At 49.9% G+C, this 23,870-nt stretch overlaps 11 protein-coding genes across 11 annotated transcripts; 5 read left to right on the top strand and 6 right to left on the bottom strand.

Moving 5' to 3' along the window:
* Window positions 1–386: 386 nt before the first annotated feature.
* Window positions 387–2,456, bottom strand: BO83DRAFT_56652 (MDM34 family protein). The gene is made up of 2 exons (XM_025537435.1): window positions 2,010–2,456; window positions 387–1,938 (listed from the first exon to the last, which is right to left on the bottom strand). The coding sequence occupies exons 1-2, from the start codon at window positions 2,342–2,344 to the stop codon at window positions 582–584; spliced, it is 1,692 nt and encodes a 563-aa protein (XP_025386912.1). The 5' UTR covers window positions 2,345–2,456; the 3' UTR covers window positions 387–581.
* On the top strand, window positions 2,457–2,982 carry BO83DRAFT_56646 (uncharacterized protein). Its single transcript, XM_025537434.1, has one exon. It carries the CDS (start codon window positions 2,569–2,571, stop codon window positions 2,845–2,847), a length of 279 nt encoding a protein of 92 aa, XP_025386913.1. The 5' UTR covers window positions 2,457–2,568; the 3' UTR covers window positions 2,848–2,982.
* A 1,237-nt stretch (window positions 2,983–4,219) lies between these two features.
* BO83DRAFT_315248 (uncharacterized protein) lies at window positions 4,220–6,344 on the top strand (the record flags this gene model as incomplete). The annotated part of the gene is made up of 3 exons (XM_025527613.1): window positions 4,220–5,461; window positions 5,514–5,800; window positions 5,876–6,344. 3 exons carry the CDS (start codon window positions 4,220–4,222, stop codon window positions 6,342–6,344), a joined length of 1,998 nt encoding a protein of 665 aa, XP_025386914.1.
* A 277-nt stretch (window positions 6,345–6,621) lies between these two features.
* BO83DRAFT_409016 (chitin deacetylase) lies at window positions 6,622–7,516 on the bottom strand (the record flags this gene model as incomplete). Its single annotated transcript, XM_025534099.1, has 3 exons — window positions 6,622–6,674; window positions 6,752–7,116; window positions 7,191–7,516. The coding sequence occupies 3 exons, from the start codon at window positions 7,514–7,516 to the stop codon at window positions 6,622–6,624; spliced, it is 744 nt and encodes a 247-aa protein (XP_025386915.1).
* Window positions 7,517–8,164: 648 nt separating this feature from the next.
* BO83DRAFT_315505 (nitroreductase family protein) lies at window positions 8,165–9,105 on the bottom strand (the record flags this gene model as incomplete). The annotated part of the gene is made up of 3 exons (XM_025527624.1): window positions 8,165–8,370; window positions 8,429–8,543; window positions 8,605–9,105. The coding sequence occupies 3 exons, from the start codon at window positions 9,103–9,105 to the stop codon at window positions 8,165–8,167; spliced, it is 822 nt and encodes a 273-aa protein (XP_025386916.1).
* Window positions 9,106–10,115: 1,010 nt separating this feature from the next.
* BO83DRAFT_399732 (inositol-pentakisphosphate 2-kinase) lies at window positions 10,116–11,229 on the bottom strand (the record flags this gene model as incomplete). The annotated part of the gene is made up of 3 exons (XM_025533346.1): window positions 10,116–10,319; window positions 10,376–10,536; window positions 10,584–11,229. The coding sequence occupies 3 exons, from the start codon at window positions 11,227–11,229 to the stop codon at window positions 10,116–10,118; spliced, it is 1,011 nt and encodes a 336-aa protein (XP_025386917.1).
* A 2,273-nt stretch (window positions 11,230–13,502) lies between these two features.
* On the top strand, window positions 13,503–14,752 carry BO83DRAFT_56694 (thiamine-binding protein). Its single transcript, XM_025537436.1, has 4 exons — window positions 13,503–13,748; window positions 14,035–14,140; window positions 14,273–14,375; window positions 14,507–14,752. Exons 1-4 carry the CDS (start codon window positions 13,683–13,685, stop codon window positions 14,571–14,573), a joined length of 342 nt encoding a protein of 113 aa, XP_025386918.1. The 5' UTR covers window positions 13,503–13,682; the 3' UTR covers window positions 14,574–14,752.
* BO83DRAFT_379340 (uncharacterized protein) lies at window positions 14,488–16,641 on the bottom strand. The gene is made up of 3 exons (XM_025531485.1): window positions 15,993–16,641; window positions 15,763–15,938; window positions 14,488–15,694 (listed from the first exon to the last, which is right to left on the bottom strand). Exons 1-3 carry the CDS (start codon window positions 16,178–16,180, stop codon window positions 14,931–14,933), a joined length of 1,128 nt encoding a protein of 375 aa, XP_025386919.1. The 5' UTR covers window positions 16,181–16,641; the 3' UTR covers window positions 14,488–14,930.
* Window positions 16,642–16,993: 352 nt separating this feature from the next.
* Window positions 16,994–19,585, bottom strand: BO83DRAFT_315277 (uncharacterized protein; the record flags this gene model as incomplete). Its single annotated transcript, XM_025527615.1, has 1 exon — window positions 16,994–19,585. A coding segment is annotated over one exon (2,592 nt), but the record flags the coding sequence as incomplete, so codon positions are not given.
* A 263-nt stretch (window positions 19,586–19,848) lies between these two features.
* Window positions 19,849–20,899, top strand: BO83DRAFT_379341 (cytochrome c oxidase subunit 7). The gene is made up of 5 exons (XM_025531486.1): window positions 19,849–19,956; window positions 20,155–20,233; window positions 20,305–20,365; window positions 20,423–20,454; window positions 20,528–20,899. Exons 1-5 carry the CDS (start codon window positions 19,928–19,930, stop codon window positions 20,555–20,557), a joined length of 231 nt encoding a protein of 76 aa, XP_025386921.1. The 5' UTR covers window positions 19,849–19,927; the 3' UTR covers window positions 20,558–20,899.
* Window positions 20,900–21,457: 558 nt separating this feature from the next.
* Window positions 21,458–23,768, top strand: BO83DRAFT_363031 (putative C6 transcription factor; the record flags this gene model as incomplete). Its single annotated transcript, XM_025529552.1, has 6 exons — window positions 21,458–21,519; window positions 21,582–21,756; window positions 21,810–21,865; window positions 21,922–22,331; window positions 22,388–23,280; window positions 23,331–23,768. The coding sequence occupies 6 exons, from the start codon at window positions 21,458–21,460 to the stop codon at window positions 23,766–23,768; spliced, it is 2,034 nt and encodes a 677-aa protein (XP_025386922.1).
* Window positions 23,769–23,870: the final 102 nt, after the last annotated feature.

The raw sequence follows: 23,870 nt of genomic DNA on the forward strand, positions 1-23,870 counted from the left end.
CCTTATTACGATCGTGATTGCTTCAAAGCGAGAATACGTGCTATCGCAATTTCATCAGTAAAATATACAGTAGCATTGCTCGAAACTCTACGGCAATTCAGCAAGGCAAAACTAAACCCAGATTTGCCAGTCATTCTTTTGACTCCTCCATCGGTTGCGTGCTTCCAGCTTCCGAATCCCAAATCAAACATAAAAATATCAGTAAAGAGAAAGAATGGACAAAGGAGAGTAGAGTAGAAAATCACAGTCAAAGAGAGTCAGCGAGCGAAGTGGTATCCCTCAGAAACAGATCGCTCACGCAGGTCAAAAATCAGAAAGAAAAGAAGAAAAAAAAAAAAAAAAAAAACACGCCAGATTCTTTTATGAGTACAGTCCAATCAATGTACAGAGTTCTAAAGCCCGCTTGGAAACAATTAAAACACAGTAAAGCACAGTCAAGATTAAATGCAGTGTCGTATCGGTCATGAAATGCTCCAGACTCGCTGAAGCTGGGAGGATTGCACGGGTATGAGCATCCTAGCCGTGGAGAAAAGAATAGGTGAAGATAAAAGAGTACAAAGACGCCCACAAGGCTGTACTAGTCACTGACCGTACGCCGGAGGGGCATCATCATGGCTGAGACGATCCCAGAACGAACTGCAAGAATTGCCGGGGGTCAATTTCTCCTCCCGCATGCGACGAGCAATTTCTCCGGCCAGTCGTTCCACCAGCGCTTGGTCAACGATGCTGGATGTCGGCTTGGTATCGGAGAATGGGAGTGCCTTGGAAGGGAGCTGGCGCGAGGCGCTTGCTTCTCCCTTCTCGTTGTCATGTTGAGCAGGAATATAGGGGTGTACAGCCACCCGCGGAGTAGCGTCAACATCAACCGCCGAGTGATTGACCGGCTGAGCCGACGACTCTCCGGTCTCACGCAACATTTCAGTCGCGATATCGCGGCGAGGCATCTGCCTGGAAATACTCAAGCGATGTCGTTCGGGAACCGTGGGAAGGTGTAGTTCACTGTTCGGAGACAGCGGGGGAGTCACTGGGTCATCGGTCTGTTCGCTGACCACCGGCAAAGGTGCCGAGCAGACAGACGGTGCACTGGTGGTCTCGGTGTAGGTGCTATCGCCGCTCACACTTGCGGCATCCTCTGGAGCCTTGGGACGACGCAGATCCACCACACGCTTCTTCCGCCTGCGAGCATTGGATTTCGAATGGCGGCCGGCTCCCAAGCTCAGACCGTAGCTGCTGAAAGTGTGGGTATTCGTCGAAGACCGAGTCTGTGAGGATACCATGCTGGCTGTATCCTGGAAGGAGGACATCCCGCCAACCTGAGAATGTGTCCGGGAAAGTGCAGGGCTCAAGGGAGACATTACGCCACCCGAAACTTCGCCCGCGTCAGAAGGCGACGTCCATGCGCGGTAAACCACTTCTTGAATAGACGGAGTGAACAGTGATAGCGTTCGCTGGGAGTCCGTAAGTGCGGCCAAACGGAGCAAGTTCTTCTGTGAAAACAGGGAGTGCGTCTCGACCGAGGAATCCAACGAAAGCGAAGCGATCTCTGATTCATCCAAAGCGTTGCCCTGAGCATCCACGGGATCCTGCGGAGGACTCGCCAGAGGATCCTGGCCAGGTCCTTCACCCGCGGTGTTGGTAGTGCGATTAGCCATTTCCTCTCCAGCCCGGTATTCTGGAACCCATAATCGGAGAGACAGGCGATGAATGATGGCGGGCAACTCATCCATAAACAAAACGCGAAGCTGGCCTTCTATTTCTCGCTGTAGAAAGTCACGCACAAAGGGGATCGAGTCGAATGTCGACGACACCTTGAGTGACTCAAGGGGGTCATTTCGGAAGACAACTGTGATGCCTTTTTGCTTCGAGAAGACTAATATAACGAAGCCGGAAAGTTTGAAATCGGAAAGGGTGATTTGAAGGGGAATAGTCAAGGGAGTTCTGCAATTCGTCGCGATCAGGTCAGCAAGGATGCGCTTGGCTGCGTATTAGGGAAATCCAACAACACATACGCTGCAGCGACCGGCAAGGGAGTCGCAAAGGACGGTCGGGTGAGAAGATAGGTATTGAGCGGATTTGCTTGGACGCGGGTTTTCAGGGTCAGAAAGGCGTCGCCCGTATAGGACATCTTAAAGATGCCTCTAAAGCGATCCTCGGCCAGGTCTCCGATTTCCAAAATCTCCAGCTCGGGCGGGATAGAACCGAGATTGAGTTCGGTGACATGGATATCGTCCACGATAATCGGCGGTTTTGGCGATTTATTCAAGGCGGCAGTGAGTAGCTCCTGAGCGCGAGTGTAGAAGCTCGCGTCCGCCATTAACGGCGACCAGTTGAAGTTGAACGCCATCGCGGGTCATTCAATGATGGGTTGAGTTTTATTTCAGCGGAGGCGGCGACATGGGGAAAATGTGGGATAATCGACAACAGGACGCAAAGGGATATCGAGACGTATTTGAGAATTAGGCGGGAGTGCGGAGGTATCGCCGTCGAAGGTAGAAGGTATGTGAGTGTGAGTGAGTGTGAGAAAGAAGGGAGAGGGGCGAGGAAGGGTTGATGCGCCGATAAGCCGGAATGAAGGGAAAAGATGAAAAGGGCGACGGATGGAAAGAAAAAAGAAGGCGAGGAATCCCGAGCGTCCGGCCAGTCAGTTTTACGGTTTTGGTGGTTACAGTACTTAGTTCAGTGGTGTTGCGCTCGCGTGATCTACGCGGCGGCTCAGTCGGGTTCTTTCATCGTGGGTATTCTCCTATTTTAGTAGACAAGAGATTATCCAGATGCTGTCTGTTATTTGTAAATCACACTACTAGCCTGTCTACAGCTATCAGCCAAACTACAAATCTCCTGGGATGATTCTTTGTGAAGGTAGGGTATAGAAAATTTTCCCCAGCGGCAGGAATAACGTCACCGCACAACGGTAGGTCATAGCGGTAATACACTAGTAACCCGCAGCACCGGCAAAATTACAATAGCAGAAAGAGCAGCACAGCAAAGCCCTCCTTTTAAAGACTGTGTGTAGTTTGCTTACTTCCGATCTCCTCCGACTGTAAAACCGGCCATCCAAATTAACTGGTCATCGCGTGTCATGAGGCACCGATCGTCATGCTCCCCAGGCAGGAATATGGGTCTCATGTCATCCATCCTCTTATCCGTCGACATACATTCATCCTTCTATCTAGTAGACTACAATCTCCCCATCTCAAACACTCCATCGTATCATTCTTCCCGTCCAGCCCGCCCATCCTCGCAATTTCACTGCCAGGCCCGTGCTGGATTTGACGGGCCAGAAGCAGTGGAATCCTGTGCCGATCCACCCGTCCCATTTCCCTTTTCCATCTCCATACTCTATTTACGGAGTACGGGGTACATCTCCGAAGTCGTCCATGTCTTTTTCCTATGACTCCTATCTAACTAACGAGTCTCAAAAACTAGATATATGCATGTCACTAACGTCCATAGTCTACCAGGGATGTGATCGGTAGTCTGCTACCTCTTTGGGGAGCCAAACATTGCGCTAGATATTCCTAATGTGGCAGGTGACTTGCCCAAAAGTCTCTGGCAGGTCAATCCACGGAAAGCCTCCGATACACGAGCTTGCCGAGGCCTTTCCTTTCATTCCGGCCCTTCCAGCTCGGAACCTTACTATCACCACTCAGAGCCCTTCAATAATCACAAGTCAAATTCATTGTTGTCCCTCTGGTCGGGAAATTTCATGCTAGAGCCTTGTCTTCCTAGCTACATCTCCCTCGGGCTTGGTACTACCAATTGAGAGCTCGGTATAAAAATTTTACAATTCTGAATTATATTTCCAGACATCAGCATCTTCTTTTGAAGTTGGAGTAGAGAAACACCATGAAAACATTAGGTTAATTCAATGAGACAGTGAAGCACTTTTAAGAAAAGAGATAGATAGCCATGAGCACTACTATCAGAATCGGACTGACCTTCCACTTGAGCTCCCTTTCCTACAAAGTATGAATGATTCAGAATGGCAATGACGATCCACTTACATAAGCAGCACATACCCCAGCAACCAAGGAACTATTCCTGATTAGGAAAGGTATCAATAGCCCTGGTAAGCATCAGTGGCTTCCACCGAATCTCGCCGCAGCTGCTGCTCTCCTCAATCTTGGGCACATTCTTGAATACACGCGGGCGCTAGGCTCATTGAGCCACTAGGACCAACTCTATCAGGATCACTCGACCCTCACACTACCACATCACCATGCTATCCCCATCCTCACCTGGTGTAGCGGCCGACAAAACAACCCCTGGACAATGGATATCGAGACCAGCCACCAGAACACGCACAAGCACACAGAGAAAGGTGTACGGGAAACGAAGGGCGGATGCGCCTAGGGCAGTGTTTGAGCAGCGAAGTCCAGCCAAGGATTTGGAAAAGGAAGCGAAAAAAGCCGTTCGGGGTGCTGTGGAGGGCCTGAGAGAGAAGCTGGCTGAGGTTACGATAGACGAGCCTGTGCCTCAAGAGACAGAGCCGGAGGAGCCTGAGGAAAAGGAGGTCAAGGTCGAAGAAGTTGACGAGAAGGACATCCAAGTTAATGAGACTGAACAAGAAACACCTATGCCGGAAGCGACACCCGCCCCTGTATCCGAACCGCAAGACGAGCCATCCCGGTCCGAACAGCTGTCGCCAACCCGCAACACTAACAAAATTACAAAGTACGAGACGATGGTCGAAGTGAGGATTAGCCCGACGGTGTCTGTCGAGAGACCTCGGAGGCGCAAGCAAGCTACCGGAGGAACAACAGAGAGCGGGCGGCGATCTGCAAAAAAGGACAAGCCAGCACCGCGACTATCATCCGGCTGCGTCACAGACGAGAAGGCAAATGCCTACGTTCGGCCAATTCTGAACGAAGCCTTATCTCCGGTCGCCGCGCAGAGCGTACAAAAATTTGGATCATGGGCCGCCCGGGCAGGCAACTTGTTAGAAGTGGTGAAGATCGCAGAGGGTTCCTACGGAGAAGTCTATAAATTACGCCTGCGGGAGGAGCTGTGCAAAAAGGAGATGTCCAAGTCCAAACTTGCGCGCTTAAAGGCTTACGGTGATGGCGTGTTCAAGGTGGTCCCTCTGCGCGCGCAGAGTGGCCCTGGTTCGAAGAAATTCACTAGCATCGAGGAAATTGTCTCCGAAGTAAAGATGCTCAAGTATCTCGATCCCATCCCCGGGTTCGCTCGCTTTCGGGAGATCCACGTCGTTCAGGGTCGCTTCCCAGAGAACTTTCAAACGGCGTGGGACTACTACAAGAAGACCAAGGACGACTGTCTGAACCCAAACCCGTCTAGTAAACGGGCCTACCCCGACTCACAACTCTGGGCAATCATTGAGATGGACGATGCTGGCTGTGAGCTGGAAAAGTTCTCCTGGTCATCCATCTTCCAGATCTACGACATCTTCTGGGGAGTCGCAATGGCTCTTGCACGGGCGGAGGAATACGCATTATTCGAGGTTTGCACCCAGTCTTCAGAATACCATAACACTATCACTAACATAACCACAGCATCGAGATCTCCACCTCGGTAACGTTTGCATACGAAGCACACGCCCCGAAGGCCGCATGGATCCACCGACCGACCACGAAATCATCAGCCAGTCATTCACAAGTGGCTTCGGACTCAGCACCCTCGAAACCACCATCATCGACTACTCCCTCTCCCGCGCCGCGTTACGCACGGGCGAAGAAGCAGAGCACGTTGAAGTCGCCTCCTCAGATCTAGATAAGAAACAAATCTTCGACGCCATCGGCCGCGACGAAGATGAGATCATGCTACGGAATACCTACAGATAGTACGTACCCTTTCCCACCAGACTACAAACATCCCCAATAAAATATCCGGACTAACTAACAACAACAACCCACAGCATGCGCGCCGAAGTCTACCACGGCGAACCCCTCAAGACCGAAAAATCCCCGGACATCCCAGGCATCTGGGCCGAATACGCCCCACGAACCAACCTCGTCTGGCTCGTATTCCTACTCAAGTCCCTATTCAAAAACAGAAAGAGCGAGGCGGCACCCACGGCACCGACTACACCTGCTCGACAGCCTCTTGCGCCCTGCTCGCCTAATAGAGGTGCAAAGAAGCAGGTAGCGAAATCTCCGCTGGAGAAGATAAAGCAGCAGCACCAGCAGCAGCTGGAGTACAGGCCGAGAGTGACGGCTGCGACGCAGGAATATATCTCTCAGCTGAAGAAGACGCTGGAGGATCGGTTGCAGGCTGTTCTGGAGTTGTTGGATTTGGAGAGTGGCCATGAGGATATGTGTTGTGCGGCGGATTTGGTGGCGTATGCGATTGATACGCAGTGGTTGGATGAGAAGGATTTCTTTTAATTTGTGCTCGTCTGTATAGTATTGCATTTGGGGTGTTGGGCTTGGAGTTGTGGTGATATTCATTTCAAGCATCATGGTATAGATAAATAGGTGGGGCGTTTACGGAGGATCGGTTATACTACAGGATATATATATTTACGAGTTGTATCTAATTGAAACGGCTTACAGACTTCAACAAACTGAAAAGGAGCAAATGAACGTAGAAGCGTGACTCGCATGCAAGATATATAACATTCTACACTGACTGCACCACAACACCCCTTCTTAATCAACACATCTAACGATACCAAAAATCCATCGGCTCCCCCAAGCAATCCGCCACAGTCGTAGCTAAACACAACAATCATTAGCACCACTCTCTCACTCACAACACATCCCAAATACAATTCCAGGAAGGGGCAACGTACCAACCAACCCTCTCCTCTTACTCTCCTCCAACATAACCCTCGTCAAAGTCCAAACCGTCTGAGCATGCGTATCATGCGCCAACACCACCGTCCCGCCCGCCTGCACCCCCTCCACAAAGTTCCTCACACTCTCCCCAATCAACCACGGCGTATTATTCTCATAGTCCTTGGTATCCACACTCGCCCCGATTACATGGTATCCGAGGTCCGTCATCAATGCGAGGATCCGTCCGTCCACGGCTAGGAAGGGCGGGCGCATATACGTCGGGACTCGACCGATGAAGGTCCGGAAGAGGGACTCAAGGGTGTTCATTTCGTTGATGATGGTGGGGTTGTCGAGGGCGGGGAGGAAGGAGTGCCCGAATCTAAGTACTTAGTATATGCATCATTGTGCAGGAAGATGATGGTGATGGTCAGTGAAATGGTGGGATGGACTTACGTGTGTGAGGCTATTTGGTGCCCTTCGTTGTAAATACGTTGTAAGATGGGAGCACTCTCCTGCAGTCGGTAGCCGTTCACGAAGAAGGTCGAGCGTGCGCCGTATTCGCTGAGGAGGTCGAGAAGCTGGGGTGTGTAGGTTGAGGGCCCGTCGTCGAAGGTTAGGGCGATGGTGTTGGGGACGGTGCAGTGCGTGATTAGCAGGCCGTAGGGGACGGCGGAGGAATGATGGGTGGTTTCGTTGATGGGGTGGCTGGAGCTGCTGTGAGGGAGGAGGAAGAGGATGGTGAAGATGAGGGTGAGGGTTGTTGCTAGGAGTTTGGTCATGGTGTATGAATATAATAAGGATAGGTCAACGAATGGGGTTGGTTATGGATAGGGAGGGATGGAGGGTGTAGAAGAGTGATATGACTAGGCGGTTATGGTCAATTGAGGATGGTTTGCTTTTAGGTATATCATGTTGGGTGGTTTGTCTTGCTGAATGTACAGTATTGGGAAGGAATAGATGTTGTAGTTGCTGGAGGAAGGCTCAAGAAGGGTATCTGGGATGGGAAGGAGTGGTATCTTCTTTCCTCGATTGGTGTGCTTTTTGGGGTATGTATAATAAGGTAGCCATATGAACATGCTGCATTTTCGACATTAGCTGGTCTGTTCAGTAGACGATAGGTTAATAGTCACTCGGGTTACTGTATATCAGATGAACATACCATCCAGGCAAATTCTTCCAATATCAACTCCTCGTATCGCCCTCATTTTCATTTCAAAAATATAACAGTTCGATGCAGTGTCAATACACTACAATCTATCCTTAGCATGGCCTCAAATCTGGAATGACTTTCTAAACGCATCTAGACTTCTAGCAATATTTATATTGCATTGATCCTAAATCCTGGATTGATGCTGCGCCAACTTACAAACCATCTAGTCTCTAACAGACACAAAGCGAACTGACCAAGCCACCACCAGCTAGCACAATTACAACTTGCCAAAAACCTTCACTCTCTCCTCAATGGGCTTCTTCGGCTTCTCCTGGCCCTCTACTTCAGGGCTACCAAACACCAGCTGAGAGATAAGCCGCCAGTCAGTAGGAATATCCCACTGCTTGGCCACAGGAGCATCGATAAGCGGGTTATAATGCTGCAAGTTGGCACCGAAGCCAAGAGATTCAAGACCGATCCACACTGTATCCATTAGCATTACGATCCTAAGGTCAAAATCAAGCAGGGATCAAAGACATACAGAAGTACTGATGCATAGCATTAGTATGGTGGGCCCAAGGCTCAAACTGGTCCTTGTAGGCAGGGAACTTCTCCTTGAAAGGCTCGATGTGCGCGGGGTCTTCATAGAAGAGAATCTAACCACTCAATTAGCATGACATCCCGGCATAAACCCAATCATTTGAGATAATCACTTACAGTTCCCAATCCATCCTTAAAGCCCTGCAGCTTCGGCTGCGTCTGATTCTTCCACATCTCCTCAGGCAGCGTCCCCTCCTTCACACGGGCCTGGAACAAATCCATCGTGATATCCCAAAGGCGCTCATGCTCCTTATGCAACAGAACAACCAACCTGGTCGATTGCGTATTAAAAGCACTAGGAACATTCAAAATAGCCTGATTAACAAGCTCCTCGATCTTCTCGTCCGGCACGGGGCTATTCTTCCCGAGCTTGTAAATGGAATGGCGACCCTTGGCCAAATCCACGAGCGCACCAGAGCTAGGCATTTGAGAAGGCATCTTCACTGATCCAGTCGACGAAAACGGTCTAACAGCAGAAGTAGCAGCAGCAGCAGCAGTAGTAGTAGTCACCAAAGGCGAAGGCGTATTAACAGCAGCAAGATTATTGCCCCGTAATCCAAACAACGAAGAAGACGAAGAACGGAAAACCCGACGAGCAAGAACCCTCGGGACAGCCATGATATTTGTATGTGTCGTCGCAGCAAAAAGATTAATGTTATTTTTCTCGGTAAAGACCAATAATGCAAGTCCCGCTAGACAGATCCCGATCAATCCCAGGAGATGTAACCGCATGATCAACAACAACGACAACACCTGTTTCTTCCTCTTCCTCCCAGCCGTTAAAAGCGCATCCGCGGAAGTAAGCCTGAGGCGAGGGCGGCGCGGAATTACGGATGAAAACGCTTATTAATAGACATCAACGATTACTGTACGTTGTAAGTTCCTTGGATAGTCAATTACTTGGACTGCGACTGATTGGTAAGGGCAAAGACTTCCTCCGCGCTGGAGAATTGTTGATGTCAATTGTGGGGTTCTATTACTTTTGATTATTGCATTGAGTATACTAGTCCTTGTCTTTCTCCTTCTCTGGGCTTCGAGGTCGGTCGGTGAAATTGGGCCTCCGTTCGGGGTATTCGGTCGGATATCCCGATGCTGGCTTTGGGTGAGCGGGTGACGTCATTTACTTGGTGGGATAATCGCTGTGTTGATAATAGTTAGAGACTAGGCTGATTTATACTAGAGACGCAGATACTGCTATGAGATGATATGAAGCACTGCGGAAGTGTATACATTAATCAACAAAGCCATAGAGTAAAGATGTGAATCCCTAAGTAACTAGTGTACACATCAAGCAAGAAGCAAGACCGAAACCGGAGAAGAGATGCATCGAATTTGTAGCAAGACGTATCACTGACCCTCCCTGCCCCGATAAAATGCAAGCAACATGATAATGAAGCAAATGTGCCAACCGAACATTTAAAAAGTGAGTAAAAACATGATATCAAAAACCACGATGCACGAGAAATGAAGAAAGAGAAAGGCCGTCAATCATTACCGTGCGACATTCCATAATGGGTCGCCTGGTGCACACCTCAATAGGGTGCTGTGAACCCCTATAATCGCCGCTTCTATTGCATATTGTTGCTGTAAGACGCAGGAAGTAGTGCAAGACAAGTTATTACGGACCCCTATATCGAGGACTGCGAATGCGCCCGTGGACTCTGTTGAGCACACTCGCTTTCCGATACGTTGTTCTTGGCCCCTGCGTACCAGTCCTCCACGATCAATTGGTGCTCCAGGTCCAGCCAGTACTTGGCTTTCCCGCCAGCCCCGGTTTTGAGGTCCAAATCGCCCAGCCTAATCTCCACACGGCCGGAATCGTCGCGTGGCATCTATGCTGATGTTAGCGGACACGTGGCGTGCTGGTGAAAGCTATGGATGTACCTACCCTTATGAACATTGTACAGTCTCGCAGCGTCATCGCAAGCGACTTTTCGCGCGAACTTGGCGGTGGACCATAAAGCCCCACATCCTGTAAGGCTTTCTGATGTGTCAGGAGCCTCTGCAGCGTTCCATTTCGATAAAGTACTTTTGCCAGCCGTGGCTGGTCTTTGCATCCCGTGACAAATTGGGCCGCACGGAGGACATTGTCGAACCTGTCAGATACCAGGTCGAGGGGCAGAATGATTGTTCTTCCGCCAATCCCTTCTTGCGCGCCTTTTGGTTCTTCATATCGCGGAGTGCGCAAGTTCGGCATCTCCGGGAGTTCGGGGGTGCAGAGGGGGATTGAATTAGCCACTTAGGTTTCAACTCTGAGAGCGTCGTTCCGGGAATGCTGAATGTAGTCATGTCTGTTATGAGTAGCCCAAACGGCTCCACCGTAGAGAGGTACACCCCTTGGCGTCGTTCTGGACGCTGGCCGCTTCGCTCTGCTGCCTGTAGCTGTTCATTGCACCCTTGAACGAGCCCTCTGGGGAGATAAACGAGCTCCTGATCAACCAGCTCTTCTGGTTTGAAAAGAGGACGAATGCATCTGTCAAAATTGCGTGCAATCTCCTGATAAGAGATGCCTGCGCTCGTATCCTTGCGGAGTCGAAGCAGTTTACCCTTAAACTTGGCAGGCACCTGGAATGTACCTATTGTGCTAGGTAGTGAGTTGGAAACAGTGGCAGAGAGGTCATTTCTTCCATCAAAGTCCATCTCTGGTGGAGCGAGGATTCGATAGATGACATTGGCGCCGCCTTCCGCGAGGTAAACGAGCCGAGCTCCTACGGGGAGCTCTAGTAGATTGGGCTTTGTCATTGGTCAGGTAAGTGGAAGACGAACAATGACGATGGTAGTCGACTGAGGAAAAAACCATGACAAATGCCACAAGCAAATGTCCGCAAGAACGCTACAGCCCTGGTTAATATAGTAACAGCAAACGTTCTAGCTCCGTGGTATGCGCGCAACGTGATGTATAGAGTCACGTGGGCTTGAATTAGTCCCGCAAGGAAAAAGTCCGAGGCGCAGCAGGCAAGAATTCAGTGTGCAGTGGAAAAGGGAACATGCAGCCTCTTCATGTACGCAGATGCAAATCACTTAAAACGGACACTGGGCCTTCCAGGGCGATGGATAAGCGTCCAGCGCAGCGCGAGCCTGAACGTGGAGAGAGGGGAGTAGCTGATCTAAAATACTAGTTCAACAGCCGGGCGAATCTTGTCTCTTCAGCTGTCTCTCTTCCAGACCAGTCTTGACGCTTTTTGCAAGTACGGAGCCTCTTTACAATCGGCCAATTGGCTCTCAGCGGATGGGAGGATCAGCTGCTCGATGAAATCGAACGGACTGTGCCCACTATTCTCAAGGTGATCGATCTCAGTAATTAAGGCCTACTCGATCACCCGCACGGCAAGTGATGAGCTCAGGGATTCTGGAGGGAAATCCCCCAACCCGATTGCGTCTAGTGGCGACAGTCGCTAGATCTGGGAAGGACGAGCCTTGTGCAGGGATTAGGTCGTCGCAGCCCCGTGGCGCTTGGCCGTGCGAGCCTTAGGCGGATCCCATGCCAATCATATCACGGCGCGCAGATTTATCTCGAAAGGTCTTAGTATAGTTACCACGCCGCGCCTCTGACGCTTCAAGCGACACGAGCAGCTAGCCAATACTGTGGCAAGATAAGAAAGACTTCGTAAATGAGAAAAGAAACGAGTAGTGATTACCGTCCGAAGCGAAATCTGGGTGAGCGCTTAAACGCAAGGCGTCGGGCACGCAAACGTCGACAGAGCCCGGGTCCTGGATGCTGCACCGCGACGAGAAGAGGCGGTCAGCAACGTGGACAGCTGAGCAGACGCCGGTTGGAGGTCGAGGGTGAGGAGTACAAGGTAGATAGAGTTGACTGAACGTCACGGAATATGCTAAATCATGCGAGCGATATTGCCGTAGTCGCTAGTGAACTATCGGGATAAACTAACGAAGCGCACTGGAAGACAAAACGGTCGGACCAGCAGGGCTGCGTCACACCCGGTCGGATGGGCTGTTCAGAAGGAGAGTCCGCCAACTGAAAGAGAAGAAAGTGATCTCAGCTGAAAATGAAATTGATCAAGGAGGGTGAGCGAAGCCAGTGAGGATAGGAGATTAGCCACGAGGCAAGAGAAGTCGATAAATCTAGGTTGGTGAATGTGAATTTGGTACCAGAGGGGCGGACCGAAACAATTGCAGATGACAGACGACCCAAGTTAAGGGCCCAGTGCGATTTGACTATTGAATGGCGTTCTTCCTTCCCGTTTTATCCTGCCAGAGCCTCGAGCACCTCCTTTGTCTTCTTTGCAGGCCATTGTTGGCCATATGTCCTCTTGTCAGTTGTGTTTCCCCCCTATAGGAACAGGGTGGGACAATTATTATTGACTTGTTTTTTAAAAAAACCAGAAATAAGAGCAAGGAATAGAAAAAGAGGGTCACCAAAGGGAAAATCGGACAAACGATTCGCTAGTAAAACTAGCATCTGCCCCAGGATCGTTAGATCCAGATCCATCTTCCCACACCCACAGCAGTAGTCTAGTCTAGTTGATAGTGAGTCTTAGGGACATCCTCGGCCGTCGGTCCAAATTTAGTACAAACCGGTCATGATGCTGCTGGAGGCGCTGGGATCCGGGGAAGAAAGAAGAGAAAAACCATAAGCAAACCTGCATCGAAGGAGCACTAATTCCTCCCGGTCGGGTTTCGCCAGGGTAAAGTTGGCTTCAGATATGAGACCTCACAAACCGATCGTCATCCACAGCAACGCATTGTGCTCAAGATACGTCTTCCATCTTGGTTCTGGTCATGCGTTGTCGTCCGCGGAAACGTACAGATCTTTGCCGGTGGAGTTGCCTGCCAGCTTTTCCTCAGAGAGCGGGTGGGATTATATTCCACCATAGAGAAGCGAGTAACGAACAATTCCGATGATTATACTACGGAGTAAACTACTAGTAGTACTTAGCCAATACGCATCTCCTGATGGAGTGGTGTAATGGGGGATCAGACTGCAATCAGTCAGTGCGAACTGATTGCAAGTCACGATTGCCCCTCCGTCCGCCGTTAAGGCCCCGCGCTTTGCTGATGAACTCCTCTCCTCACTGCCCGCCAAAAAAAGTGGCTGGCTGCTTCCACTTGTCAATCCATTCCCATCCTCCAGTAGAAATCATTTCTCATACGCAACCAGATCCTCCATTCTATTAGAATTAAATACTCACTTACTACTTACGATCTAATTTCAAATCTGGTTCTGCACAACAAACATGGCCGACACATCCTCATCCATCCCGACTCCCCCGCACTGCACCGCCGATTTCTGTTTGATCCCAGTGGGTTAACCATTCCATTCCTTGAAACTAGTGATTTGCATCATGCTGCTTGACTATTCCCGCATCTTTACCCATGCAATCAATACCCGGTTCAAGGATGGAAGTGACGTGATACATTCATTCAATCATTCCCATCATGTCCGTCCAGCATCAATCAATCAATCAATCATCCATTCCACATGCATACCCACGAACCACAAACCTCTAACCCAGATCCCCATATGCATTCTCCAACTTTAGTAAACTTCGCTAAAAACCTACACTTACACTATACTAACGATAGTAGATCGGCACCTCATCCCCTTCCGTGTCCGCCCAAATAGCCGATGTTCAGCGCCTTATTGAGAAATCCGGCCTGAAATACGTCATGCATTCAGCTGGCACCACACTCGGTATGTGGAAATTTATCTTCCGATAGTACTATTAGCATACTTTTGTACTAGTTATATTGTATTGATGTGTGCGCGTGCGCATGGGTATGGCTTTATTGGCTGCTTCCTGACTGACGGGTTCTACTATCATAGAGGGTCCTTGGGATAGAGTTCATCAGGTTATTGGTCAGGCGCATACGATTCTTCATCAGCAGGGTATCGTGAGAATTCAGACGGATATTCGTGTTGGTTCGAGGTGTGTAATCATATTTCTTTTCTTTGGATTTTCTTGTTTGTTTGCTTCTTTTCTGGGGACTGTTGATTATCTAGAGGCTTGGGTGGGGTGTCGTTACACAGGCTAAGATGATTAACTCTTCTTGCTTGCAGGACCGATAAGGAGCAGTCCTTTGAGGATAAAGTGAACAAGGTCCGTGAGTTGTTGAAAAACGACTGAGTAAGAGACCACAAGGGGATGTGCGGTGATGCTCGATTGAGTGGATATGCTCCCGTAGTTGCACCTTTCTTTTACATGCTATCGCTGCTTATGGACATGGTGAAACGGTCATATCAGTTAGGTACACTGTGCAAAATATGATAATCATCCGAACGCCAACCTGGTACCCCCCACCATGTATATAGCAAAGGAATGTCGTGAGGCTCGTCCAAAACTTTGAAATCCAGCGCTGATGTTGCAACTGTAAATATGTGGAATAGATGCAAAATGACAATGTACTAAATAGGCTAGTAATCAAAATGAAGGGTGAAAGGACGGTGAAGATTCCAAAGAAAGTATGAGGTCACAGCGGTCAGCTTAGACTGCAATACCGCCGCCCAGCAGACTTCCCCAATCTCCACCAGCCCAGATCCACTCTCCCATGCTGGGATTCGCTCCGTCCTTGGCTTTCTGGACGACTTCGACCAGACCCTTGAAAACGTTGGAGTAGGTGGAGGCCGAGCTGGTAACGCTGACGGAAGTCAGGTTCGTCCGTCCAGTAGCGTTGGTAACATTGTTCAAACTGTCCACGGTATCGATGGCGGGTCCCTTGTCGAAGAAGTCAACCAGGATAAAGGTAGGCTGACGGCCATTGTACTCCTTCTTGCATTTGGTTGCTGTGTCGCCAAGGTTTCCCGTTCCTCCAGACGCCGCATTGGTGGTGGAAATGTAGCTGACGTTGGGATACTCAATGTCCAAAGTCTCTTGATAGAGGAAATGGTTCATGAACGGGAGGCGGTTGGAAGACAAGGCGGTGGATAGCTCGTCTTTGACGCTCGAAGGACGATCGGGCTCACAGGAGAAGTTGGAAGCGGAGGTCACATCGTAGTTGTTTTCCCAGATGAAAGTGAACTCATCCATCAGATACGGTGCTACCGTGTTGTTTGAGGCGTCCAAAGATGCCACGAAAGTCATCAACCGGGTACCATTATTGATCAGTTCCTGCAATGTTGGCCACGAGCTCGGTGCGGAGGTTTGGGAGGTCGGAGTGTAGGTATAGTTGGTGAGACTGGCCGTTTCGAATTGCGAGTGAAGATCAGAAGCCGTTGCATCATCGGAGTTGACCAGCAAAACAGTCACAACTGGTGATTGACGGAAGATGTCAGTTCTTAGCTCTTTTGGGAGTAATTGCAGTCTGCTACTAACGTACCATCATTGGGGTTGGAGTCCAGCCAGCCTTTGATATCTGACAGCCATGTGCTCAACAATCCTGCGTCTAGATAATCGCAACTAGAGTGGCATAGACGCCACTGTGAATTCGACTTATGAACTTGAGCTGTGACAAGACGGACACCAGCATCAAGCTGGAGTGTGGTGTTGTAGTATCTGTGAACTGGTCAACCAACTGCATTGCTGTTCTGCCTTCCCAATTGAACTTACTGGTCTCCAAAGGTAGAGTAATCTGTCGAGGCATCTCGTAGAAACGGACTGTCGTGTGCGCCCAGGTGAGTGATTTCTCCGTATGACTTGGAACACAAGTCTGGGGAGTTATTGCATGCAGTGGATCGCGGCCGTACAGCCTTCGCCGCTGCGAGGGGGAGGAGCGCTAGAACTCCTAGTCCTAGCATTTTGATTGCGCGTTTTGTTTGGTTGGAAAAGGGTATCGATCGTTCAGATGCTATATAAGCCTGGAGGACTAATGCAAGAAGAAAATCGGCTGCGAAGTCCAAGCAACAAGTGATACACCAAAATGCGCGTATATCAAGAAAAAAGGGGAATTATCAGACTACTCAATTCAAGGGTTTAATTAATTGATGCGCCTGATGAGTGAGAATTATTGTTTCAGTAAGGAAATAGAGGGGGGGAGGGGAAAAAGGAAGAAGAATCAGACACAGTAAGAATCCAACATTCGGGCCATAAAGGATGTGTAAAAGGATGCGGATGATGCAGGCAAGCAGGCAGAGCAATAATCAATAAACCCCACTGGTGAAAGCAATGAGTGAATTTTGCAGAGAGTGTGGACTACCAAGACGCACTACATGGCCTCCCAAAGCCTGAACCACGGCAACAACCGCGCCATTTGGCTTGGGATCACCCTTACGGGTCATGAGAAAGTTTCGAGGGTAGTGTTGATCTGCCAGTAACAGTGGGCCAGTATGAACAAGGCTTTGGGAGATGGAGTCTGGCCGCGTTGCCTGCCAAGCTATTCTTAGGAACAAGGGTCGGTCATGGCTGCTCCTGTTTCGCATTTCGCTGACTTCGCTGACGGGGCCACGCCATTGCCCGTGGCGAAGCCCGCCCGTGTTTGTCTCGTTTGTTGTGTGGCCGCGTTGCCCCGGGTTTCTTCACGTGAGCGGTGTGTCTTGTCTTGGGCTGGGCTAATATTACATTTTATTTATCTTATGTGATGCTATATAATATATTGTACATATATAATACTTTCACCGGCTACTCACAAAGGCTGCCCCTCGCAGGCTCTTCTCCCTCAAAAAGGTCCGACGTGTTCGACGTTGAGACATCTTCGAGCTGGGTGGGTTCACCAGCCGATACACATCCCTGGGTGCACAACTCTGGAGCAGGAGGGGCTGTCCCCACGCAAGGTCAATATCTCCCAGGACTCGCTCCACACTATATGGGTTTTCCCGTCGCAACATGCGACTCATGTGACGACTGGAGCGGCGAGGTCGTCCGTATAGAACAGCAAGTCGGTGCCGGCAGGCTCGTCTGATCCATCTAGTCCAAAGCTGCACACCGTTCTGTCCAAGCTCCCGAAGGAGAACAAGTCCGCGCACCCAAGGAACTAAGTTTCCACCCTCCGTGTGAAAAGGATTATAGTCGTCTCGTTTGGAGGAAACTCGCATCCGGAACCCCCAGTAGACGAGAGCGGCTTGCGTCTGTTTGCTGAAGATGGCCCCGAGAATGGTATTGCCGTGCTGGTCAGGTGAGATAGTATGAGATGATTGCTGTACAGCCGATAGCGAGATAATCTGGAGAGGAGCGTGGTCTTGTTTGGGTTTAGAAGAGTAATGACGGGCCAGCCAGAGACAACATGTTCGAAGCTCATCCCAACAATTCATCATGCCAAATCGCTTGATCATCTCAACCCAAAGGTCAGGAGACACAGAAGCACCCACAGGAACGACGCGTTGTAAGACTCGGAAGAGGAAGGTTACTTCCACGACTTCGGAACGACGCTGACCCTTGATCGGGCTGACACCGGGCCTGCGAGGCGTCAGAACCTTTTCAACCATGAAGTCAATGCTCTCTTTGGTGAGGCTTTGACTGCGCAGTGCCATTTCATCAACCAGCTTGGAGGCCAGAGTCCACTCGCCAGCTGCAAGATGTTTCCTAAAATGAATGTTGAACAAAGCCGGTCCTTCGTTGGATATTTCACTTAAGATTGCAAGGGTCATATGATAATGACGCCAGTCTTGACTCATATAGTAAGATAAAAGTAGAGACTCCTGTATGCGCGCATCCTCGAGAACATCGGGATGCTCGTCACTGTGGAGCAAGTCCGATAAGAGTATGTCGCGGTTCTCCGTGGCAAGCTTGCGAAGAAGACGCACAAAGACAGAGTTCCCCAGCGAAATGCCTGCTCGTTCAAGCTTCCGGAGCTTGCTCAGTATATCTTGACCTCCCCGAGCCCTGAGCGCCATCTCCCGCAGAGATTGCGGTCCAAGAGCTGGCACGCCGAACATTTTCAAGCCGGAAAGGATTGTATCGAAGTTAAGAGCCTCAGTTGCAAATATTCGGGCGCCGAACTCGTCCTTTATTGGTCTCTCTTCATGCGCAAGCTTTCCTTGAGTCTCCGCAGTGATTTTGTCAGGATCATCGGTTTCGTTTATCTTTCCAGGGAATCGCTGGGAGGCATAGCTATGGAGCTCTTGATAGGATGCCCATGGCCCGTACTGTTTGGCGCTCTCAAGTAATGGCTCGAATTCGTCGAACGAATGCGGATGGTCATTCTCTTGGATGAGGAGTCTGTGCATTGAAAGCGCATCGCTAAGACGGCCACAGTGTAACAGAGTAGACATGATAGGAGCATAGATCTGGTGGCCTGGAGTCATGCGGCAGATGCTGCGGAAGGCCCATAAGCTTGATGAGGCAGCCCGGCCCCCTGGCTTTATCGCTTCAGTGACTCTGTTTTGCTGTCGAGAACGAGCGATCGGCCGGAAGACATGCAGGATATCGTTCGGGTGTGTCAAATGAGGATGATGAAGGCGTTTGTGCCATTCAACAGCCTGCTGTGTCATGCCACGGTCAATAAAGCCACCAACGACAGCCTCATAAAACCCCCCCCAACGTTTGCCCGTTGTATTCCAAAGCGCCAGCGCATAATCAGCAATTTCATTTAGAATAACACCGTGCCGTATGCCAGCTTCCACGAAGCTTTGCCAGAAGAAATCGGCGACTTCTCCTTCAACGGGCAGTTGCACTCCGTCAACTCGGCTCGTCAAGCCCTCCCATATATCCAACGTGCCTTTATCACCATAATGTCGCTGCCGGTATCGCAGTAGCTCCTCCCAGAGAGCAAAATCGTTCCGATGCACCGGTTCGTCTATTAATCGGGTTCCAATGTCATCCGTATGTCCTATGTCTGATTCGAATTCCAATCTCTCCGGTTGTAACGTGAGGCTGCGAGGATTTATGGAAAAAGAACTTTTAGCCGAGTCGCCAGAGCCTCCACCTTTAGGTGCGGCCTGTTTATGCGGCGTATTAATTTCGTATATGCGGAAGCTGAGTGCTCGTTTCGTTGATGGGAAGGAGGAATCATTCGTAGGCGTTTGTTGCAACTCGGCAGCTGGCGCGCTTCTTGCTTGCTTGTGAGTCTTGGATAGGCATCGAACACATTTAGCAGTGCGCCGAACGTCCAATTGTTCAACCCCAATTGGCATCGATATCAGGGAGTCGAGAACCGAGAGAGCTGACGGCCTCTTCAGTAGTCGAAGAAGAGCCGGGCGCATGAGGTTTGAGAAAAGGAGAGCGAAAGGAAGGCGGCAGTAAATCTGACCATCCTCATAAATCGCACTCTATCACAAAGTGTGTTAGTGGCACATATGGACACAGGTAAATGGCGACTTTCTTCTGCTCTGCACACCTTTGATTCCGCGGACTACTTCTTTTCTGGGCAGGCCGGGCTTCCAACAGAACACGCTATACTCGCTACGGTTAGGAGCTTGCAGATTCACGTGATAATTATTAAGCCTCGCATCCTAAAGGCGGAAGTGGGAGGATAATCACGTGATATTCAAGGACCGTTCGGGTCCACACTTCACGACATCGACTGATCATTGTTGCTGCTAGCCTTTCATCTGCCATTGTCCCTCCTACTACCTCCATAACCCCCATTGTCGCTTTTGCGCACCGCCAAAATGTTCCGCACCGCTCCTCGTCTGGCTGGGTATGTTCGCTGATTTTATTTCGTCAATTGTACCCCCGCATGGCTTCCTGAGCGCGGCCGGGCTGACGGCTTGTCGGTCGGGCCTTTCTGCTGCTCAATTGCCTGAATATTCCGTGCAATTGGGACTCGGAAGCGAGACTCTATACTGGAAAGACTCTATACTGGAAACAACTTGCTAACATTTATTGCTCTCCATAGGTTCGTGTTCCGTGAGAACCGTGTCCCTTACTACCAGCGCCTTTTCCAGCAGCACGACGGCAAGCGCCAGTGGTGGAAGGTCCGTTGACCCGCGAATAAATCCCGGCTCGCAAAAGAACTGAAGAAACCTAACATACGGGATCTCTACAGACTGAGCGCAGTGGTTACGTCATGTGGCCCTACCTCATCTCCGTCTACGGCATGGGCATCGGTAGGCTCTTCAAATACACCATGACTATGGACCACGGCTAATGTATATCTTTCTTAGCTACCACCTACGCTATGGGTCGTATGGTCTTTGTAAGTTGCACCTCGAAATACCGTGTTTCCATGGGGGTCCGTGGATTGACCGATTTACTAATGCTCATCATAGGGCCACAAGACCTGGTTCGGCAAGGCGTAAATGCGGTCTTCGCCAACTTTGACACAGTGTACCTCTATTTCTCTGATAGGCAGCTAGAAAGAAAGATAACTGACGTTGTATATAACTTTCTCTAAAGCGTCAAAGCGTTAATACCTGCCTCGTTTGCTCTCGTATATCCCCGAGTACCCTGTGTCCCAGCCATAGTCCGCTTGTTTTGGGTGGATTGAGAAGCATTGACCAATGTTCCGAGGAGAGGCAAGGTTGGCGTAGCCTGCAATTGTACACTCGGCTGTGTCTAAAGGTACATGTCACAGCATTTAAGGTTGCAAGGCCTAGTAAACGCTTGTAAAATCACTACAATGGCACGATGCGACGCTGCTGGACTTCCTCGGCTCAGCTAGTATATCCTGCTTCAGCACCATAAACATTGTATATTATTTGGCTACACTGGCTGGCCTCTTCCCCTGGCAAGATTGTCGAATGAGCTACCATCACCCAGACCTATTGTATGTAGCTACCTGATTGAGCTGATGCTTGTCTGTAGATTAGTCATCCATACCTTTCATCGCGCTTTATCCAGATTGGGAAACAAGATACGGCCAAATAGTTGACAATCAGCGGAAGGCCATCCAACGTTTAGCTGATAGTAGCTCAACATGCCAGTCTCCAGAATGTTCAAGCCATAGTACATATCGCCTGCCCTGCGATCTGGATGTCAAGGCTTAGATAGCCTTACAATGAAGATTATAGTCTATGGTAAATGCCACCTGTCAATGAATTTGAATGCTCAAGAAGTGGGGATATTGTACCTCTTAGGAGCGTATAAGCGCTCCTGCGTACGGCAGCACAAGGCTTCCACTAGCAGGTGTAACTGACGAAAAGTCTCAGTATTCCATGATTTATATACATTGCACATTCACGCGAATATAAGGGTGTGACATGGCGTCCACATCTGCTGAGCGGCCGGCTAAGCGAGTGCGGCAAGCTTGTGAACCATGCAGGTGAGACGGAACATTAGTCCGATCTTGCACTATATGAAGCACTCCTCACTGACTCTTCGCAGACGCAAGAAGGCAAAATGTCCTGGGGAGCAGCCAGTCTGCTCCTTGTGCGCCCGGTTAAACCAGCAATGCGCCTATGCTGGAGAACATAGGAGATCTTCGACAGCTGGGCTTGCCATCCCACGGGAGGGGGCTTCTGTGCCTCCCGGCTCAGAGAACAGGATCTCGGAAATCTTGGTAAGCCAATATATATGACAGCGTTATTGCTGAGTTCTGATGAATTCCTACAGGAGGAACGACTGGGAAGCCTTGAGGCTAGAATGGGGCAAGTTCTCGATGCCCTGGGGTAATACATAGCTTCCCTCATGCGATGTCATCCGTGCTCTAACTTGTTCAATCTAGGCAGAACAGCCCCAGACAAGAGCCACGGGAAGCTGCTCCTCGCACTGCTGTAATGAGCAACGCTGTGGCATCCCTTTTAAGCCCAAATATCCCCTTCCCCACTTGGGAAAAGGTGCTCGCAATGGCAGAGCTTTATCTGAAATATTGCCACTCGCAGCCCCTTCCACTCTTTCAGAAGGAAGGCTTCCTCGATAGCCTGAAGAGCCGTGACCCAGAGATAGTATATGCGATGTTGGCGCTGAGCATTCGGTTCTCTCAGGACGAAGATTCGCATACTGGCGGGTTCACGTCACTTGTTAATGGCTATACGGAAGTAGCCAGGGGCTTGGTTATGAGGAGGGTATCGGAAGGGCCAATAGAGCTCTCAACTCTCCAGAGCCTATGCCTCTTGAGCTTGGTGGATTTTGCCAGTAATACGACCACTGAAGTGTCAGAATGATAGCCTTGCTGACTTGATCACTTTTAGATGGAAACACACACCGTTCGAGCATCCATTGCAGTTTGGCAATGAACTTGGCACAATGTGCCAACCTTGGCCTAGAGTCTGGCTTAGTACAACCCCCAGCTGCACGTGAAGAGCGCAGGCGCTGCTTCTGGAGTATTTGTCTCTTGAAGCGTCTTCACGGAGTTGATTTCGACAATCTAGATTTTCCTGATGGCTGCTTTCCCCAGTTCCCAGAAAGTCCTAGCCGGCCGCCTCCAACGGTCTCATCAAGCAATGGGGCGAATGAAACACGGTCATCAGGCATGCAGGATCAGGGTATTTTAGCATACGTGATCATGCTCAGTGAAATATTTGCAAAAACTGCAAAATATGTGAGACGCCATGGGAAGCCTAGCAACGTACCCCCGTGGTCTTCACAATCAGAGTATTCGAGAATATTGACTGCTCTTATGGAACGGGAAACGCAGATGCCATACAGCCACCGGTTCAAGCCAGCGAACTTGAGTGAAAGAACACTTGAGGATCTACAAGAAAGGAGGGATTACTGGGGCCCATGGTTACTGAATCAGTTCCTATATCATACGATTCTGTGTCTTTTGAATCACCCGCTATTGCTCTCTCTCAGCCTCAGAAATTTCCGGAGTACTATTCCCGAGATATTCTTGCAGCACAGCTCGGACTTGATTTCGTCGCACACGACATGGATAATTCATTTTATCGACTACTTCGAAGAAAGATCTTTCGTTGTCTCGGATCCTTTCTTGGGCTATAGTGCTGCTGTGGTAGCAACCATTGAATTGCAGCTTAGCTTCACGGAGAACACTACCATTCGCGAAGAGAAACGCAACAGGTTTTACAAATGTGTTAGTTTCGTGCAGAATCTAGGACGCAAGTGGCCACATATGGCACGTTTGGTAAGGGCATATCTTCCCATACTCACTTTTATCTGCTGACTTTCAGACAGGCGGACAGATTGCAGAGCTTGGAAGATGCTGTCTCGGCATCCTATGAACTTGAGTCTGGTGCTCAGAATAAGTACTTACTCATAGATCTCTCGCGCTTCTGGGAGATCCTCGAGTATTCTTCCAATAGTGATGCAGAGTCAGCCCGTCGCATGTTTGGGGACTCACTCTATTCTGAAGCTCCCACACCTGGAGCCGAAGTGTCGCAGACGTCCCCTTTACCGGAGCCTTTTCGTTTGCATACACAACAATCTCTACCACAGTCGCCAACATCTCAATTCAACATTCAGACCCCCATCATCACGGCCGATGCACAGTATCCCATGGGTGTCGGCTCGCCTACTTACGATGAATACTCAATATTAGCCACAAACTTCTTTTCGCAAGCCCAGGACTTTCTGCGAAGTGGTGATCCGAGGAACGGATTCGGAAACTTATGACTTCGACAGTATGAATCTCTCATAGAGTCCTAACATTGATTATTTGTTTTTGCACAGTGACTGTGGACCGTTTCTCAAAGGGATCTTCAAGCTCACACGCTA

Source organism: Aspergillus eucalypticola, assembly GCF_003184535.1.
Source record: "Aspergillus eucalypticola CBS 122712 chromosome Unknown BO83scaffold_16, whole genome shotgun sequence".
NCBI lineage: Eukaryota > Fungi > Ascomycota > Eurotiomycetes > Eurotiales > Aspergillaceae > Aspergillus > Aspergillus eucalypticola.

Bases quoted from the DNA above. Each gene is read 5' to 3' on its own strand.
- BO83DRAFT_56646 (XM_025537434.1), top strand. From the start codon at position 2,569: ATGAAGGGAAAAGATGAAAAGGGCGACGGATGGAAAGAAAAAAGAAGG.
- BO83DRAFT_379340 (XM_025531485.1), bottom strand. From the start codon at position 16,180: ATGCTAGGACTAGGAGTTCTAGCGCTCCTCCCCCTCGCAGCGGCGAAG. The intron at 15,939-15,992 runs GTAAGTTCAATT...ACCAGTTCACAG, and splicing joins TACTCTACCTTTGGAGACCA to ATACTACAACACCACACTCC. The intron at 15,695-15,762 runs GTACGTTAGTAG...GTCAATCACCAG, and splicing joins GGACTCCAACCCCAATGATG to TTGTGACTGTTTTGCTGGTC.
- BO83DRAFT_379341 (XM_025531486.1), top strand. From the start codon at position 19,928: ATGTTCCGCACCGCTCCTCGTCTGGCTGG. The intron at 19,957-20,154 runs GTATGTTCGCTG...TGCTCTCCATAG, and splicing joins ACCGCTCCTCGTCTGGCTGG to GTTCGTGTTCCGTGAGAACC. The intron at 20,234-20,304 runs GTCCGTTGACCC...GGATCTCTACAG, and splicing joins GCAAGCGCCAGTGGTGGAAG to ACTGAGCGCAGTGGTTACGT.
- BO83DRAFT_56652 (XM_025537435.1), bottom strand. From the start codon at position 2,344: ATGGCGTTCAACTTCAACTGGTCGCCGTTAATGGCGGACGCGAGCTTC. The intron at 1,939-2,009 runs GTATGTGTTGTT...GACGAATTGCAG, and splicing joins CCCTTGCCGGTCGCTGCAGC to AACTCCCTTGACTATTCCCC.
- BO83DRAFT_56694 (XM_025537436.1), top strand. From the start codon at position 13,683: ATGGCCGACACATCCTCATCCATCCCGACTCCCCCGCACTGCACCGCC. The intron at 13,749-14,034 runs GTGGGTTAACCA...TAACGATAGTAG, and splicing joins CCGATTTCTGTTTGATCCCA to ATCGGCACCTCATCCCCTTC. The intron at 14,141-14,272 runs GTATGTGGAAAT...CTACTATCATAG, and splicing joins TTCAGCTGGCACCACACTCG to AGGGTCCTTGGGATAGAGTT.